This window comes from Ochotona princeps, chromosome 17 (genome assembly GCF_030435755.1).
Source record: "Ochotona princeps isolate mOchPri1 chromosome 17, mOchPri1.hap1, whole genome shotgun sequence".
NCBI lineage: Eukaryota > Metazoa > Chordata > Mammalia > Lagomorpha > Ochotonidae > Ochotona > Ochotona princeps.
The window spans coordinates 5,124,970-5,144,065 of record NC_080848.1 but is presented as its reverse complement, the minus strand read 5'-3'; the positions used below and the strand labels follow the sequence as shown (position 1 = coordinate 5,144,065).

The window sequence follows — 19,096 nt, the reverse complement described above, 5'->3', positions numbered from 1 at the left end:
GTCAAAGTCAGAATGCTAAGCATCAGCCTCTGAAGGAAAGGGTGCTGTGACAGGCACTGTCTGGCTTGGCTTCCGCCAGAGGCGAGCTGAGGTGGGGAGTGGCAGCCAGGGGCTGCTCGATGTGAGTACCAAGAATCGAACAGACATGGCGGACAACAGCAAAGCTCTGAATCATTGAACTAGTAGGAACGAATTCTCAGATAAAATGATGCATGAGAGTTTGAAATAGCCCTTAACTGTCCGCACATGCTGGAGCTGTTGGCCAAAGTCCCTAAAGTAACGGAGGGAACGTCTCCCTTCTCTCTGCTGCCGTCAGAGTTGGGAAAATAACCAAAGAGCTTTTCTTCTCCTTCATGATGTTCAGAGTAGCTTAGTGGAGTTCTTGGGATGTTGACGACCAGCTCATTCTTTTGCTAGCCTTACACCTAAGCGAGCACAGCGTGATGGAGGAATATACTTCATGGCTCCAGTTGGCAGCTTGGCTGTCAGCTAGCCCTCCGATGCATGGTCTGCTGATACCCCGACACTTGGGCAGGCCTAACCATGCGTGTGCCCTGGCAATTCAGGCTGCATCCAGAAGATGAGAGGTCTCTGCCTGCTGCGGAAGCCCTCTCCACAAAGGAGGGAAGAGAAGAAATCCTTAAATAAGAGTCCTGCCCCACACCATCCGCGGCCTGGTGAAGGCTTCCGTAAGTAATCCGCAGTGTGTTAGAAGTGGGGCGGGGGCCATCTAGCCTGATGGTTGATGCCTATGCCACGTATCCGAGGGCCTGGGTTCAGTTCCCAGGCCTGCCTCCAAGTGGCAGGGCTAATTCCTGCTGATTCAGACTGCGGAAAGGAGAAATTATGGCTCAGGTACCGTAACCCTAACCCTAACCCTGGAGAGCTGGACTGGGTGCCCAGCTACAGGCTAGCCCTGCCCCAGCCACTGGGGAGTGAACCAGCACATGGGAGCGCTCTCTCAATTATTATTCGAATCATCAGCAAGCTGTTTTTACACTTTATGCAGAAACCCCCCCATCACTACCAGCACCACTCTACATAATAAAAATAATTTTTAAAAGAATACTAGTCCGAGCTCATCATTTACCTCGTCCAGAACTTCACCTGTGAAACAAGTGGGTGTGCCATGGGGGAGTGGGGGGACAAGTTACCCCGTTTCCTGGATTGTAAACGGGAATAGCAGCACCCACTCTGGAGCTGTGACGGCGTCTGTCTAAATCCCAGCAGGGTCTAATCCAGGAGCGACTTCCTCAACAGCCATTGTTCTGAAACCTCGCCTGCCATTAGACTCCATCCAAACACTAAGCTTAACCATGGGAGAGCCTCAGTGTCGTCCACCTAAACCCAGCTGACATTCACAGGCTTGCTTGGTGCCGAGGCCTGCCCCGAGAACACACAGAGACTGGCTCGGCCCTGGGGCCTGCAAGGTCAAGATCAGAGTCGGACAGGGCTAGTTTCTGGCGAGGACTCTGTCGCCCACCTGCCCTCTAAGCAGGCACTCCCGTGTCCCTGCACCTAATATCACCACCCTGGGACCTTGGGGTGAGTTTTGGGGCGGAGGACATCAAGCAGGGTCTTTGCTTACACTGTCCCAGTGCTTGCTTCCTGCCTGAGTGCCCCCTTCTTTGCCCGGACCAACTCCCACGTGGCTTCCTGCCCTGCACAGAGCCCTGTGGGGTCTCGGAGTGCAGCAGTCCAGGCTCCACAGCCTTCCCCGAGGCAGACAAGGCCATGAGCATCTATCCCCCTGGATTCCCCATCCACCCTGAAGTCACAGGATTGCTGGATTTTACCTTGAAGACAGTGAGTGCTATCTAAACAGGAAGTCCAAATTCACGCCATTCCTACCAGGCTTGCCTTCGTCCCAGCCTGTCTCTGCTGTAACCTGATGTGTACTGCCTTGGGCCCAAGAGACAGCCCCCCCCGCCAGGCTTCCACATCCTTCTAGAAGATTCTCCGACAACCTCCACGCCCATTTCCACAGAAATCTTCCTATGAATCCTGATGCCTCAAACCCAGCCTCTTACCGAGCTGCCAGTCCAGAGGCACCCAGTCTCCCCTGAGCCTGGCCACGCCCCGCTGCAGAACCTCAGCAGTAGGCTTAGTCACATGAGCCCAGCTGTCCTCTGGAGCCCACCTGTGAGTAAACAGCCTTCAGCCTTCAGCAGAAAGCCCTGCGAGCTGCAATCCTGCGGGAGGAGACACGGTTTGTAAATGTGATTCAGTCTCTCCGTCCTTTTATTTTTTTAAAGATTTGTTTATTTTGTTACAGTCAGATATACAGAGAGGAGGAGAGACAGAGAGGAAGATCTTCCATCTGATGATTCACCCCCCAAGTGAGCCGCAATGATCGGTGCGCGCCGATCTGAAGCCGGGAACCAGGAACCTCCTCCAGGTCTCCCACGCGGGTGCAGGGTCCCAAAGCCCTGGGCTGTCCTCGACTGCCTTCCCAGGCCACAAGCAGGGAGCTGGATGGGAAGTGGAGCTGCCGGGATTAGAACCAGCGCCCATATGGGATCCTGGCGCGTTCAAGGCGAGAACTTTAGCCACTAGGCCACGCCGCCGGGCCCGTCTCTCCGTCCTTTTGAAGGACCAGCAAGCATTTCTTACAGCACCATGGGTGCCTTTTCTGCTGACTTCGCAAATTGTGTTCTTCCACAGGGACACTCATGCTTCTTAGTTGTTCGGGGTTGGAAGGTGGGAGCACGTTCTGTCGGGAGAGAATCTTCCAGAAACAGACCCTGGAAGCCTCTTCTAAGGTGCTTCCCAGTGCCTACCAGGTTGCTTCTAGAATAATCCTCCACCAAACCCTCCTTGTATTCTACAGACTCCCTTGGCGGGTTCAGGAGAGGAAATGATTGGGGGGCAAAGGGCCTTGCCCAGGGTCACAGGTCTTAGGGGCCATGTAGCCTCAGCCCTCCACGGCTGCTGCACCCCGCTGGCCCTGGCTGGCCCTGGCTGGCAGCTGGACTACAGGTTGCCACACCGGGCGGATTCGTTGCTTCTCTTTAAACCCATGCACTGGTGTCAGCTTGCACTTTCTCATTTTGTCCTTACAATGGCCCCGTGACACAGGCCATGTCTTGCTCATCTTCTAGAAGGGGGGAACAAGCTTGAGGAGGTGAAGCAATTGGCCCACATAGCTAAGTGCTTTGTCACACAGCAGCCCAAGCAGCTTGAAGGGGAATTCAGACTCCTAACCATGACTTCCCGGCAGACATTCCTCTGCACCCTTGACCTTCCAGCTCCTCAAAGCCAGGCATCTGCCCTCACCGACCAGAGGCGTGGGGCTGGGCCTACCTCCCACACCGCCTTGTTGCTCTTTCCGTTCTTCCAGAAAGTTCTACTTAGCTCGCCTGCCTTTTGGGGGGCACTGAATTGCTTTAGTGTTCGACTTCGGCAATGACTTGCCTGGCTTAACATGGAATGTCCCGTGTCACTAGCTGCTCTCCCCCAACCCAAACAAGCCACTATTTGGGTCATCCACTGCCCCAGAATCCCCTACGTAGGACACAAATGTGTCTTAAACCTAAGTCATCCATGGCAGCAGCTGGCGTGCGTAAGAACGCTGCCTGCCATGGGCAGTTTCCTGCAGCCATGGAGGCCGCAGGAATAGGAGAGGGGCCACGGGCAGGAGTGCAGGAGCTGAGCGAGAGCAGTGATCCAGGTGGCCCATGCCCTGCAGCCTTGGGGGTGCACCTGCATCCTGCTGCCCGTCAGTATGCCTCCAGTTCCGTCATTCACATACTCCCTTACAGGATAAACAGGAGTGGCCATGTGCCCTGTTCAGGCTGCCAGTGGCTCTCGGGAGCACTGGGAACAGAGCAGCATGTGGAGGGGCCACCAAGGTCCTGGTGTTGTGGCACAGCACATTAATCTGCCACTTGCAACACCTACTCAAGTCTTGACTGCTCCACTTCTGACCCAGCTCCCTGCTGAGGCGCATGGGAAGGCGGTGGAAGAAGGTCCAAATGCTTGGAACCCTGTGTCCGTGTGGGAGAACAGGGGAAAGCTCCTGACTCCTGGCTCCTGGCTCCTGGCTAGCTCAGCCCCAGCCATTGCAGCCCCCTGGGGAGTGAGCCAGCAGGTGGAAGATCTTTTTATCTGTCTCTTCTTGGCTCTGTAAATCTGACTTTCCAATAAAAATGAATAAAGGGGGAAAAAACTGATACATGAAGGAGGAAGAGGTGGAGAAGGAGTTTGCAGTTCTCCCAGCGAGGGCTGTGGAGTCTGACCACTGAGAGCACAGGGGTTTGTCTCGCAGCTGAGGAGGGGAATGCAGGATTTTTTGTAAAAGATGGCCTGGGGGAACGACCCACTGGGCTCCTGCGCCCTGGTGCTCATACATGGTATGTATCCTATCAAGGCCCAAGATTGAGGGCCAGACCGGCAGTCCCAGAGAGCGAGGCTCTGGAAGGGCCAGAAAATCCAGGGTCCCACCTTCTCTCCTATCATGCTGGTATCACTAGGCTGTTGGGAGAATACAAAAATCAAACCCAAAAACAAAACAAAATCAAACCCAGGGCCTGGCACAGTAGCCTAGCAGCTAAACACAGGTTTTAATCCCGGCAGCCTCGCTTCCCATCTAGCTCCCTGCTTGTGGCCTGGGGAAGCAGTCAGTCGAGGATGGCCCAAAGCCTTAGGACCCTGCACCCGTGTGGAAGACCCAAAAGAGGCTCCTGGCTTCAGCTGGGCTCAGCTCTGGCCATTACAGCTGCTTGGGGATCAACTAATGGAAGATCTTCCTGTCTCTCCTTTCTGTATATCTGACTTTCCAATAAAAATAAAAATTTTTTTTTAATCAAACCCAGGGACCCATGGAAAGCTATCTCATAAAGGTGTGATTTTTTTCATCCTGATAAACCAAAAGGTAACAAAGAAGTTTACAAAAGAAAAAGAACACCTAGGTGCTACCTTCTCTCCTTGGCCAAATTCTGTCCCTCTCCCCCTTTCCTAAGGATTTCCATATACATGAAAAAGCTGAGGAGCAAGAAACCTTATCAGCCTTTCTAGGACCAGCCTTGCCAAAGGAACAGTTGGTTGTGACCTTCCACACTGTGACATTTGCTCAGCAAGACTCCCCCCCACACACACACCACCATTCTCTGAAATCTCACTCCTAGAACCCAGCTCCGCCCACCCTGCCCTGCCCAGCCAGCCTGCTCCGTCACACCCAGGCCCTGCTCCCCAGTGCTGAGCCCAAGGCAGGGCGAGCACAGGCCCTCGTCTCACCCAGTGATGGACCAGCAGGCCATCTGCCAGGAAGCTGGTGAAATTCTGCAGCAGGAGCAGCCAGGGGGCTGTGTCCTGGGGCAGTCACCAAGAGCCCCAGCAGGCAGGCACCCAGCCTCCACCCCCATAAAGACGTGGCGCTGATATGCAGGGTGGGTGTTGGCCACACGCTCAGGCTGGAAGCAGCTTCATGTGCAGCTTTAATTGCTGATGGGATGCTTCGTCAGTAACGTGGGAAGTTCCCGGAGTCACGGCAGATGGCAGCCCCTTCCAGCCAGAGTCGGCATGGGCTGCCTTCCTCCAGTGCCACTTCCCTCCTTGTCTCTGGGATGGCCAAGAGACCAGGCTGTGTCCCCACTGCTGGCGCTCCTGCCTGGCCTGTGTCACACTTAAATGTCATCCTGACACGCAATCATCATGACCAGGAGTCAGCAGACATTATCAGTGTAAGGTCAAACAGTGAACATTACCCAGCTCTGCCATCTTGGGCCTGAGAACTGCCACCACGAACAGCGCATCAACATCCCTGTGGCAGTCCCCCGCGGTCCACAAGACAGCACCCGGGACAGGGCCATTTACAAAGCAAAGAGGTGCCCTTAGCCCACAGCTCCTGAGGCCAGAAACCCCAGAATTGGCACCTGCTGCAGCTCAGCTTTGGGTGAGGGCCCTGTGCCGCTCCAGGGTACAGGCCAGCCCTGTGGCTTGGCCTGCAGCACTGGGGTCCCACATGGGCACCGGTTCGTATCCTGGCTGCTCCACTTCCCTGCTTATGGCCTGGGAAAGCAGCAGAGGACAGCTCAAGTGCTTGGGTTCCTGCACCCACATGGGAGATCCAGAAGAAGCTCCTGGCTGTGGAGCAGCTCAGCTCTGGTCGTTGAGACTGGAGTAAATCAGTGGATGGAAGATCTCTGTCTCTCCTTCTCTCTGTATAATTCTGCCTTTCAAATCAATGAATCTTAATTTTTTTTTAAAGACAAGGGTGTGTGTGCAAACAGGAGTATGACAAAGGAAGCAAAGGAAGAACATGGGCCAAGCGAGCCAAGCCCACAGCATGCTCCATGGTAACTAACTTGGACTTGGGTGAGAGTTCACTGACCCTGCAGCAAGGCTCCACCCACTGCCAGAGCCCCTCCCATGAGGCCCCACCTCCAACACCTGCAGGTGGCCCCATTGCAGTCAAACTCGGCAAAGCATGGAGCTACTCATCTGCACATGTCACAAAATATTTTTATTTCTTCCCCCAAGCTCTATAAAACCACACTTGGCTCCCCTGTTGTAGGAATGCAGGCAGCAGCTCAGCCTAGCCTGCGAGTCGCTGCTTGCACACCCTTGGATGTGGGCTCGCTCATCAGCACTTGGCATCAGGAGGGTCTGGGCACGTGTCAGAACCTGGGTCAGACCCCAAGTCCTGAGCTGGGTCCTGGGTCCTAGAACAACAACTGCACCTGTTTTAGCTATGGAAAAGCCGAATTTGGGAAGAAGTCCTACCCATAGCAGAGAGATGGTGAAGGAGGGAGGATGTGTGCTTTCCGCAGGGTGAGGGCTCAGCAGGTGCTGGAAGAGGGTACTGGGGCTTGGGACAGTCAGAGCTGGGTTGGGGAGGCATGGGAAAAGGGGAGGGAGGCACATGGGGCCCCTGCCTGCATGCACTCACCTTCCGGTAACTCGGGTTGAAGGCAAGATTGATCTTGGGACTAAAGAAATGCAGAGAGAGAATTACAGGTGGATTCTCACCATCCCTGCTCTGCACTAACATGCTCTACATCAGCCTGCTGGGTAGCTCATATTTCAGGACCCTTCAGGGAGTGAGGCAGCGCTGCAGAGCGTGGCGGGGAGTGGCTGTGACCAGTCCCTAGAGCAGTGTGTGAGGGTGGCCATTGTCAATGCCCACCCCGGCATGAGTACGGGAATGGGGCAGGCTGGAGTTTGAGCAGCCAATGGCACCATGACTTCCAGGGTCAGGGCAAGGACGCAGGGCAAATGCTGTGGGCCTTCGCATTCTCTAGCTTGTGCCAGTGAAGGGACAAAAGATCTATACACCTAGAAGGCTGGGCCAGCACTCAGGGGTGGGGGAAGTTGGACGTGGAGGGGTCACACTTACTGGGCAAACTGGCACCTGGGCCCTTCAGGGCAGAAACCAAAGAAATAGCGGAGACACATTATTTTGCGCACATGGCGGTATTTACACAGGGGGCCTGCAGGGCAAAGAGAAAACTGTCAAAACAGTGGATTTGAGGGGCCTGTGCTGTGGCGTGGTGGGTAACACCATTGCCTGTGATGCCTGCATCCCATAAGGATGCTGCTTCAAGTCCCAGCTACTCCATCTCTAATCCTCCTCCCTGCTGGCGGCCTGGAGACAGCAGTGGATGATGCTCCAAGTCCTTGGGCTCCTCCCACCTGCACGGAAAACCCGGAAGAAGCCCATGGATTTGACCTGGCCCAGCACTGGCTGTTCTGGCCTTGTGGGGAATAAATCATGGGACGAAAGATCTCTAGCCCTTCCCTTTCTTCAACACTGGCTTCCAAAACAAATCTGGAGCGGAGGGAACGTGTACATTTGAGCAAAAGGGGAAACTGACTGGGAAGAGCAAAGCGGGTATTCAATCCTCCTGCTGAAGGCGCCCACTGCAAGCCAGGAGACCTAGGGAGGCGGTGCATAGACACCCCTCAGAGGGTGTCTGGGGTGACCCCAGCTGCAGGTTCTGAGACGGGGAGGTTCAAGATATGGCCAACACACCTGGTGTCCCAGAGGACTTGTCTGGGTGTGAAACAAAATGTGCTGCCTTTCACTCGTTAGCTCTAGAACGGACAGCTAAGGAGAAGCTGGCCCTCCGTGGTCACACCTCACACTCCTACCCCAAACCAGCAGAGCTAAGGCCTCGGTAAGCACAACGCAGCCTAAAACACAGGGAAAGCAGAGATCTGGTGCAGGGACCCTGTCCAGGAGCCTCCCCCGCCCCCGACATTTTGGCCAGACAGGACACACTTCAGTAACTCTGGGACTGCCCCCATCCCATGCCACGCCCAGGTGGGCAAAGTGGAGAAGAGAATGCAGATGAACTGGGCACCTCCCTGCTGAGGACTTCCTGTGGTCCAGTCGCTGCTCACGGTCATGCAGCCTATCGCTGCTGAAGGTAGGATCTGATCCCCAGAAACCACTGTGCCCACGATTCCCCCTCCTGGAGAGAGAGCCCCAGAAAGGCCTTCTGTGGGCTCTACACTGCCCAGGGCATCAGCCCCACCCCCACAGAGAGCCCCTCTGCGCTGACCACCCAAGCCCCCATCTGTCAAGGCCTCACCATCCTTGCAGAAGCCTTGGTCATACCAAGGGCAGTCCCGGGACTTGGAAGCTGGCTTCACGTGCAGGAAGGAACAGTCCTTCTTGTTGCAGTCACCTGCAAAGGCCCAGCAGCGTGCTTGGCATCGAAGCGGGCATGTCTTTGCATCACTTCCACCTCCCCAGCTGGACTGCTCCACCCCTCTCTCCTGCCCAAAGCCACTGGCCTTTCGTTCGATCCTTAGCAGTTTGGGGGTTTGTGTGAGAACAGCAACTATATTGCTAAGCCTTCCTATGATCTAAGTAAGGAGGGTGGAGCCGAGTGGCAGAAACCCAAGGCAATGAGACACTGCCAAAAGACCAAGGATTTGAAGGCAGAAGTTGCCATGTGCTGTGGGCCAGTTCTGCTCTTGGCCTGTGCTGTGGCACCCATGCTGCTCCCAGGGCCCAGGGCAGCCATGCCAGGGCATGGATAAGCAGGGCACTGCTTCACACGGGCCCTGAGGAAGCAGCCGGTTACGGTACCCTCTGAGACATCGGCAACTGTTGGGAGCACCGTCTTGAGTCATGGCTGCTCTGCTCCTTAGCCAGCTCTCTGGCACTGTGCCTGGGACAACCCCCGATGGGGCTGGCATTGTGGCATAGTGGGTAAAGGTGCTGTCTTCAACAATGTGTCAAGTAAGCACCAGTTCGAGTCTTAGCTGCTCCACTTCCAATGCAGCTCCCCGCTAATGTACCCGATGAGCCCAAGTGCTGGGGACCCTACACCCACATGAGAAATCTGGAAGAAGCTCCTGGCTTCAATCTGGCCCAATGATGGCTATTGTGTCCACCTGGAGAGGAAACCAGTGGATGGAAGCGCGTTCTCTGTAACTCTTTCAAAAAATAAATTGGCACCAAGGCGGAAAGAGGCTGCCCCAAGCAGCACGTGTGTTTCTCCTAAGCCCAGCCTGTGGTCTGTCCATGAAGGGGCCAGCCTGGCTTTGCACTGGTATCCCTAGAGGCGGCGGCCCTGTAGCAGAGCACACCCAGGCACACTGTCAGGGCCATGGAGAACTCTGAGTGCACAAGGAAGAGTCCAGCAGCCCCTACTCCTGTCCAACAAGGGGATGGCTGTGCCTGTTTCCCCTTTCCGCCTCCTTCAACGCTGATGGCCCGGTGCTTATCAGAGCTCCAAGGAGCCTGCTGGCGTCTGTCTGGGCTTCCCGCGGGCCGTTCCGAATCGATCTGTCCAGGCCTCCACACAGCACGAGTGCACGTGAAGAAGGTGGCCCTGGTTTCCTACCCGTCCTGTTACCTCCCCAGAAGGGGACACCGGCACTTGGAGAGGGAACACCCACACCCACTCCTCTGGGTGTCCCAGCGCTGCCAAGGGCCTCCTGTGCTCACCACCAGTACACAGCTCTTGGTAGAGTATTGGCCTAGGCCTGGGCCTTCTAAGGGGACTCCAAGGACTTCACCCCCTACGGGCCGGTCAACATTCAACAGGATCTTCACAATACTCGCAGAAAACCACGCACGGATTTCAAAAATGCTCTCACTCCTAAAGAAACCTAACCCTTTTTGTCCCATTTTCCAAGCACATTTGGATGCACCTTGGGCCCTGGAAGAGCTCTCTGCAATGCCCTGGCCCTGGCGCCCCAGCCTGGACACATGGCCCTGCCTGCCTCTCCTCCTAGCCAGCAGGTGGCAGCAGCGCCTCAGCTTCCAGCCCACCTTCAGGAGCCGCCCACACACCTTAAACTCAACTCTCCCAGGAGCAGAGGAAGACCATCTAGCCCTTCCCAACTGCCCTTTGCCCTTCCCACACCTCCCCACACCACCTTCTTCAAGAAGAATGTCGGGCCCAGCGTAATAGCCTAGCAGCTAAAATCCTTGCCTTACATGCACCAGGATCCCATATGGACACCGGTTCTAATCCTTGCGGCCCTGCTTCCCATCCAGCTCCCTGCTTGTGGCCTGGGAAAGCAGTTGAGGATGGTCCAAAGCCACAGGACCCTGCACTGAGTGGGAGCCCAGAAGAGGCTCCGGGCTCCGGGCTTTGGACTGGCACAACTCCATTGCAGCCACTTGGGGAGTTGAATCCACAGACAGATCTTCCTCTATGTCTCTCTGCCTCCTCTCTTTATATCTGACTTGTCAATTTAAAAAGAAGAAGAATGTCAACCCATGGGAATGAGGAAGATTTTGACTTTCACTTGTAAGGTTCTAACCATAGGTCACACAGCGTAGCTGAGTTCACATGTCTTGGAACAACCACACAGAGGGGGTGCTGGAGTTGGCACCTGGTCCCAGCTCTCTCTGCAGGGCCGTCTTTCGGAAACCTCTAGACTGCATCATCCTTCAGGCTCCTTCCAGCCCTGAGAAGCACCGAGAAATCCATGGGGAAGGACAGACCCTGAAACACACACACACACGCCACCCCCACCTCCCATCCTCTAGTGAGGTGGTGGATGGCAGCCATGACTTCCCTTTGCGCCTTGAAAGGAGGACTCAAGGCCAGAAGGGAGGTGCAGCCCTGACCACACGCACCTCGGGGCAGACCTCTGAGCCTTGCGGGCTTGGGCTTACAGCTTACCTTTCATCTCCAACAAGCCATGCAAAGGGCTGCTCTAAAGTATGAGTTACCCATAGCAAGGCAACAGTGCAGGAGCTTCCTTCACAGGCAGGCCTGATGCTTGGGAAGCCCTGGCCAGGACCCACCCTGGGGTTCCCGACTCACTTCCCAACAGTCTGGAGGTTTCCTTGGCCAGCCTGGGAGAGGGAAACAACCCCCTCCAGGCCCGTCCTTTTGGGGCGGGCCCTAGTCTCCTGGAGCACAACTCTTTGGAAGAAGGCCAGGTTGGTTCCCCTGAGACATGCCCAGCCCCTTTCCTTCCAGTCTCATCACTGCCACCCCCTCCCCAGATGAGAGCTGAGCCTGGCAGGGTATTACCGAACTTGGAGTAAAAGTAGCACTCGGGCATCCTAGAGGTGTCGTAGTGGTGCAGGAACCTGCAGTGGTCACCCTTCTTGCACAGCCCCCGCAGCCAATGCTTGCACACCACCGTCTTCTCCCCACGTTCATGCCGGAAGGGGCAGAGCCTCCCTGCAGACGTCAGCACACCTGCTGGAGAGGCCTCACCCCCCGCCCACCCGCCCCATGCCCCCTCACCCAGCCCCGCCCCTGGCACACAGTAGGTGCCCATGATGGGCCTACTGAGTTCACATCTAGAAGGAACAAATGTTGGGGCCCCACAATGTGGAGCGGCAGATAAATTGCTGGCCGTGACACCACCATCCTGCCTTCCTGTACGGGTGCCAGTTGGAGTCCGGGCTGCTCCACTTCCCTGCTAATGTGGGGAAGGCAGCAGAAAATGGCTCAAGTACTTGCGTCCCTTCGTCCAACATGGGGTTTGGAGGGGTTTGTTTTAAGCCCACCTCCTGTCATCATGACCATCTGAGGATTGACTCAGTGGGTGGAAGACCTTTTTCTGTCTTTCTCTGTATCTCTTTATATATAACTCTACCCTCCAAATAAATAAATCATAAGATTCGAAAAACAAATGTTGAGTTTCCTGACTCCCAAGGTCTACCAGGGCAACACGGAAACTGTGTCTTAAGGCTTGCCAGGGCCTGGCATACAGCTGTACCCATTTTGTTCACATCACCATCACCTGCAGGAACCTTCCTGTTGCCAGGTTTCTGAGCAAGCCAGGCCCCACAAATAGCCAACTCTTCCATGGACTGGGGGATGCAGAGAAGGCATTCGCACCACACCCCAAGGACTCCCCGGCTTTACCTTCCACAGCAACGACAGGGGGTCATAAGAACCACTGCTCTAGATGCTGCATAGGTTAACAAAGGAGATATCACTTCAAACTTTGCCCCAGCCTGCATGGTGCTGGCCACCCAAGACCCTAAGTGATTGGAGGACTCATGGGCCCTTCTGGCCCCACTGTCACCCAAACAAGGCTCCAAGACCTCCCAGTTTTGACAAAACCTCTGGATGTCAGCGCAGGTCCCTAACTCGCGCTGGTTTCTGACCCTAGATCAGGATCAGACAGGCTTGGGGCCATGTGGGGCGTGGCTGGGAACCCCTACAATGGCATATGAGGCTTGGTTTGGTTTTGCGACTGTATCTTTCTCTGGGAAGAGCCTCAAGGTGGTTTATAAGCCAGCAGAAAAATTGAGAGCACCCCCCTCCACCCCATATTCAAGTCAGCCCTCTTCCGGGTTGGCTGGGTCTGGGGACAGGGGCTCGGCAGAGGGTGGTGCGTGAGCCAAAGCCAGGGCAGGGGGGGCACAGGATGCTGGGAGAAGCATTTTGGAGACAAAGGCCAGAAATTCCAAGGGGCCTAAGGAGCACGTGTGGACATGGGACAACAGGCCAGTGTCCTGCTGATTTAGGGAGGAAGGAGAATCAGAATAAGGAGCTGGCGTCTTCTGAGAACGCATACCCTCCAGGCCTGAAGGCAGGGGAATGGTCACCTGGGCACAGATGCTGCTGACGCTGGGGGAATCTTAGGGAGTGGCGGGCTCCTTGGAGACCTTTGCCACCTATAACACGGAGATTCGGCCCCATCCCTGCCTCGCCTGCCCAGGCCAGACCGAGTCCTGCCCTCCCCTGCCCAGTGCAGCCCAGCCGGGCTGTTCACTCACCTTTCCCACAGAGTCCTTTATTGAAGAAGTTGCATACAGCTGAGCCCGATTCTGGAGGGAGATTGGGGAAGAGAGGGAAGCAGTGGGAAGAAGGCAGCTTCCCCAAACAAGACCACGGAAGCTTCCCCAAACCAAGTTCACACCTGTGAGACCCCAAGTCTGGGCCCTTGGAGGGCAGGGCAGCCCCCAGTCTCAACACTCTGAAGCCTGCAGCTCGGGTGGCCTCTCTCTACCTTCTCAGTCTGGAAAAATGAGTCCAGAAGAAATGGAAGAGAAAGCCTGAGCAGAGAGGGGTGCAGTGGGGCCTCCTCACTCACTGTCCATGCCCTCGAAGGGCTGAAGCCCCGTGCCTCTCTGTAGCTCCACATCCTTCTCGAAGGCGAAGGTGAATCGCTCCAAGCCAGCAATGACTTCCTGCATCTTCCAGCTCTTGTGGGAACAGCTGTCTAGCAAGTGCTGGCTGGGTCCTGCAGGTGCATGCTATATAGCTCATTGGGGGCCATTAAGGGGCCAGGGTCTGGTGCTGCCCGCCCCCCAGCCTCTTCAACGATACCATTTGTTCCACTGTGTTCCTCCAAAGAGGGGTTGTGGGGCCAGCTACCTCTCTCCTCACATCTATGCAGGTGCAGTTGCCCCAGGGCCCTACACCCCCACACTGTGTATAGAGCCCCACAGAGTGGAGTGGGAGGTGGGGGAGGGATTAGCAAAGACCCACGCTTTACAAACACACACAGGCCGCTTGAGCAAACGTTCCCAAACCTGGCTCAGACCTCACACCTGAGACGCAGCCACAGGCAACTCCAGGATTGCACCACCTGCTCCCAGAGGGCTGGCTGCTGGGATTCCGCCAGGGCTTAGGAGCCCGTGATGGGTTGCAGAGGGAGTGTCCCCCTCACCACCAGCTCCCCCTCTGCCAGCTCTGCTCTCACCTGGGGACCTCTGCTCTGGGCCTGAGCCACAGCCCCAAGTGAGCTCTTCCCCAGAAAGTGCTGAAGATCTCCAGAGGAGAAGCAGTTGGATGAGTGGTGCTTTGTTTACCAAGCACATAATTCCCAGCCTGGCTGGCTGGCTGGCAGAGGAAGTTGCCCTGGGCTGGGTGGCCTCCTAGCACCTCCCCACCCCTGAGAAAGTGCTTTGTCAAGGAACTTCCTATGCAAATGTTGTTTTATTATCCTTATACCATCCCAGCCCGCAGGGTCCAGGACATGGGGACAAGTGAGGGGGTGGATGTTTTCAAAGGAATATTTTAGGGCTCTAAGGAAAGCAGGCTTGTCCTCCCTGCTCCATGCCCTGGCCCCAAACTGGCCTGGTCGCCAACTGCACCTGCAGCTCTCACAGTGGCATCTCTGCCTTTGGTGGCTGGAGAACCACAAATCCAAGGCCCTCTTCCCTGGGCACCTGGATGGAGTACAGACATGTGGGCAGTGCCCTGCAGGCCACAGCTGGCTGGCTGGCTGGGCCAACATGAGCCAGCCTGTTGGCTTTTGTTTCCAGTGTTCCAAGAGGTTGTTGTTCTTTTGAACTCCAGATCAGAAAAGAAAACAGCCGGGGAGGAAGACACCTGGAGCCGAGGTGGGGCTGGCAGGGGCTGGGAGGAATCCAGCAGGTTCCAGACAGGCCTCCTGTAGTCTGACTACTAGGAGCCCCCGGGCTGAGCTACAGAAGATGAGGGCTTCCTAAGATACAGGGTCCAGAGCAAGGTCATCTGTCAGCCGGCCTCATCAAAGGCTTGCACCAGCAGCAGCCTTGAAGGCCAGACAGGCTCCAAGAACCCTGGGGCACACGGTTCAAATCGCAGGGCACCCAGTTCAGCTGAGGAGGAGGCAGCATGGTTGGAATTCAAACCAAGGTCTCCTGTTGGTTTTCTTCCATGCTTGTCCCCTGGACCTCTATATATACAAGGACCGAGTCCTCCATCCTCGGGAACGGCCCTTCAAGTGCTGGCCATAAGCAGATAACAGAGAATCACATTGGAGTGGGAGGAGCCTGGGGCAGGAGGGGGATGGAAGGCAGAGGATGATAGGGGAGAACATTCCAGAAGGTAGGCTGATGGTAGGAAGGCAATGGGCAACATGCAGCCAGGGGAGGGACGGTCAGGGGTTTGATTCAGCAGGATAGGTCAAGGAAAGAAGCGAGGTGTTGTATCAGGGATGCTGAACCAAGTGGGGCCTGGGGCCTGAGGCCTCTCCAGGGAAGGCAGGAGAAGATGGATGGAGTATCAAGAGGGCCGCAGAGAGAGGTGTGCCTAGGGAATGCTTTAAGAAACAAATGAGAGGATCCGGCATGTTAGCTTAGTGGCTAAAGTCCTCACCTTGCACACGCCAGGATCCCATATGGGCTCCGGTTCTAATCCCAGCATCCCTGCTTTCCATCCAGCTCCCTGCTTATGACCCGGGAAAGCAGTTGAGGATGGCCTAAAGCCCTGGGACCCTGCACCTGCATGGGAGACCTGGCTCCTGGCTCCTGGCTTCAAATTGGCTCAGCTCCAGCCGTTGTGGCCACTTGGGGAGTGAATCATTAGATGGAAGATCTTCCTCTCTGTCTCTCCTCCTCTCTGTATATGTGACTTTCCAATAAAAAAAAAAACACACATCTTGAAAAAAAAAGAAAATGAAAATTTTAAAACTTAAAACAAATGAGAGCTCAGGGATATCACCCAAGGGGCTTCCCAGTTCTCTGGTGACCTGAGTATGCGGTGTGTTAGAGAAGGACAGTAACATGGTCATGGGGCCATGTTGTGGCCTAGCTAGCCAAGCCACCTGCCAGCTACATGTGCCACATGAGTCCTGGCTGTTCTACTGCCAATCCAGTTCTGTGCTCATGAGCCTAAGAAAAGCAAACGCAGTTTGCCTAAGTACTCGGGGTCTTTGCCGTCACAGGGGAGACCCTGATGGAGTTCCAGGCTCCTGGCTCCCAGTTTCTGCCTGGCCCAGCCTACGTGTTGCGGCCATTTGAGGCATGAACCAACGACAGACAGTCTCTATCTGTCTCACCTTCTCTCTGTCACTTTGCCTTTCAAATAAATAAATAAATAAATACATCTCAAAATATAAAGATGGATGGCCATGGGTAGGGTTTCCAGCTAGCTTTTCTCCTCTTCCCATCAAATTCCGGCCCGCCTGCCCCCTCTGCTGCCCATTCCACCTGTGTAGACCTGGCCTGCAGGTGCGTGCTGGTCAGCTCTCTTCCAGGAACTCCTTGTCACTTTGGCATAGGAATGATAGCACCAGAGTGGGTATTTGGCACGCTGGTTTGTGTTAACCGCTGGGATGCCCATACGCCACATGGGGATGTTCGTTCCAGTCCCAGGTGCTCTGCTTCTGATCCAGCCCCTGCCAAGACTGGCAAGCAGCAGAAGACGCTTTGAGCCCCTGAGTCTCTGCTCTCTCTGGGGAGACCCAGGTGGAGCACTTGACTTCAGATTGCAGCCTGGCCCAGCCCCAGCTGCGGTGGGTACCTGGACAGCGAACCAGCAGATAGAAGGTCCCTGTCCCTCTGCTTTCCAAATAAAATAAATGTTTTTTTCTGCTTATTCAAAATTCATTTTGCAGTCCTGTCTCTCTCCAAAAAATCCTAACACGTGGTGCCCCATAAGGGTGCTTGCAACAGGGTCTCTGTCTCTGCACGTGTCCTGCAGTTAAGGCTCTGCAGAGAAGCTGCTCCTGGAGTCAGCAAGAGTCCTAGACACAATAGCAAGCGTCCTTAAGAGGAAGAGGAGGGAGACACACAGACCCAGGGGAGACACATAGACCGAGGTTCCACAACTACAAGGAGATGCCTGGGATAACTGATAGCCAGTCACCCCCAGGGATTGGGAATCGGGGGCCTGGAACAGAACCCACAGGAAGACCCAACTTGTCGACATCTTGGTTTTGTACTTCTTGCCAACAAGGAGTTCAAGAACACATTTCTGTGGCTTTGGCCCACCACGTTTATGGCATTTGTCACTGAGGCAGGCCCCAGGAAGCAAACACCCTTACTCAACTAGAGATTCAGTCTCGGGAGCCCTCACCCTGGTGCACTGAGCAGCTGGGAGTCTGCTAAGCCCTAGAGACACCAGCCAGGGCTGCCCTGTCCCCTCAGGTGTATGACCTCTCAGCTCCCAATGTAGACCAGCACTCCGTGGTCTAAAACCAGCAAGTGTGGAACTGGTGCCATGGTGCAGCAAGTTAAGCTCTGCCTATGTGCTGGCATCTTATCTGGATGCCAGTTCAAATCCCGGCTGCTCCACTTCTGATCCAGCTCCCTGCTGATGTGCCTGGGAAAGCAGCTTGGGAAGACACAAATGCTTGGATCTCTGCACCACATGGGAGGCCTGGAAGAAGCTCCTGGCTTTGGACCAGCTCCAGGCAGTCTGGACATTTGGGGGCTGAATCAGCAAACAGATCTCTCTCTCTCTCTCTCTCTCTCTCTCTCTGTCTCTGTGTGCTTTTTGCTCTGCCTCTTTTCTCTTTGTAAACCTGTCTTACAAAAAATAAATTAAGAAATCTTTTTAAAAGCATTTTCTTTATGGGGGCTGGTACAATAGCAGATGGAAGATTTTCTTTGTCTCTCCTCTCTAAATCTGCCTTTCCAATAAAAATAAATAAATCTTAAAAAATTTTTTTTAATGCAGAGAGAGACAGGCAGAGATCCCCCATGCACTGGCTACAATGGCCAGAGCTGGGCCCGTCTGAAGCCAGGAGCCAGGAGCTTCTTTTGGGTCTTCCAGGTCCATCAGCAGAGAACTGGATCAGAAGTGGAGCAGCTGGGACCTGAACCAGCGTCCATGTGGGATGCTGGTGCCACAGGTGGAGGATTAGCCTACAACACCACAGCTCTGGCCCCAGCAAAAAATCTTTTCTAAAAAAAAAAAAAAAAGACGGTGAGTGAACCCCTGGCCAGACACGTGCCACTGCTGCCCTTGAGGGGCTGGGGCCAGCACCAGGTTGTGCCACTAGAACTTCCCAGTCTCCTGTGCCCTGCAGCTTTGGCTTGGCTCTGGTGTTGTCATTTATTAATTAATCCTTGGGCACAAAGCAGACGCTCGAGTCGCTGCGCAAACACGGGTGTTAATTTTTAATCGCCATCATTACATTGAACTGCGACTGCAAACCTCCTGAGTCATCACCACGCTGCTCCTTTCCCTCTTCAGCCACAAGGCTCCCAAGAGGAGGGCACAGACGGCCTTAGGGCCGGGTGGTGGAGGCGGGGTGGGGGGTGGGGTGCTCACGGCACTCAGTCCTCTGGCCTCGAAGGCCCTGCTTTGCTGGACCGTGTGTGGCCATGCCTTCCTCCCACAAATCTCTCTCACCTGCCTCACTTCCCACACAGACACCCTGAGTTCATGGGAAAGGTATAGGCTGTGGCTTCTAGCCAGGAATTCGATCGCCTCTCCGAACCCCACGCGCTACATCAAAGTGACACCAACAAGCGAGACCTCTCTTGGGATTGAGGATGAATAGCAACCATGTGACTCATCCTTCCACGACGTAAGAACTGTGCGACTTTGCACCTCCCCTCCGCCGGTGCTTGTTCCCAATCAAGACACCTGGGAGGCCCATGACTTGATGCCCCAGGACCAGGTGTCTGTCCCCAGGTTTCAGGGGACACTTCTTCACATGGAGCGCCGCTGATGAAAGGCGTCATGGGGCGGGACTTTCTGCTCTGCTGAAGGGGCTGCAGTAAGGTGTGACCTGGCGCACCTGGGGCCCTGGACAGCCATGGGGTTAGGAAAGAAAAGTCAAAGGACTCTCAGCTGCTGCTATTCCGCCACAGGGTTAATGAGCCAGTGTGCCCTGCTCTCTCCACTGCTCTCATCTTTTTATACATATATAAAAAAGACATTGGACCCAGCATGGTAGCCTTGAGGCTAAAATCCTCGCCTTGCACACGCCAGGATTCTGTATGGGCACCGGTTCTAATCCCAGCGGACCCACTTCCTATCCAGCTCCCTGCCCCAAC

General features: G+C 55.1%; 1 protein-coding gene across 1 annotated transcript; it reads right to left on the bottom strand.

Moving 5' to 3' along the window:
- Positions 1-2,914: 2,914 nt before the first annotated feature.
- CPSF4L (cleavage and polyadenylation specific factor 4 like) lies at positions 2,915-14,178 on the bottom strand. The gene is made up of 7 exons (XM_058675747.1): positions 13,471-14,178; positions 13,154-13,204; positions 11,448-11,600; positions 8,535-8,630; positions 7,337-7,430; positions 6,890-6,929; positions 2,915-3,097 (listed from the first exon to the last, which is right to left on the bottom strand). The coding sequence occupies exons 1-7, from the start codon at positions 13,571-13,573 to the stop codon at positions 2,915-2,917; spliced, it is 720 nt and encodes a 239-aa protein (XP_058531730.1). The 5' UTR covers positions 13,574-14,178.
- Between the last annotated feature and the right edge of the window lie 4,918 nt (positions 14,179-19,096).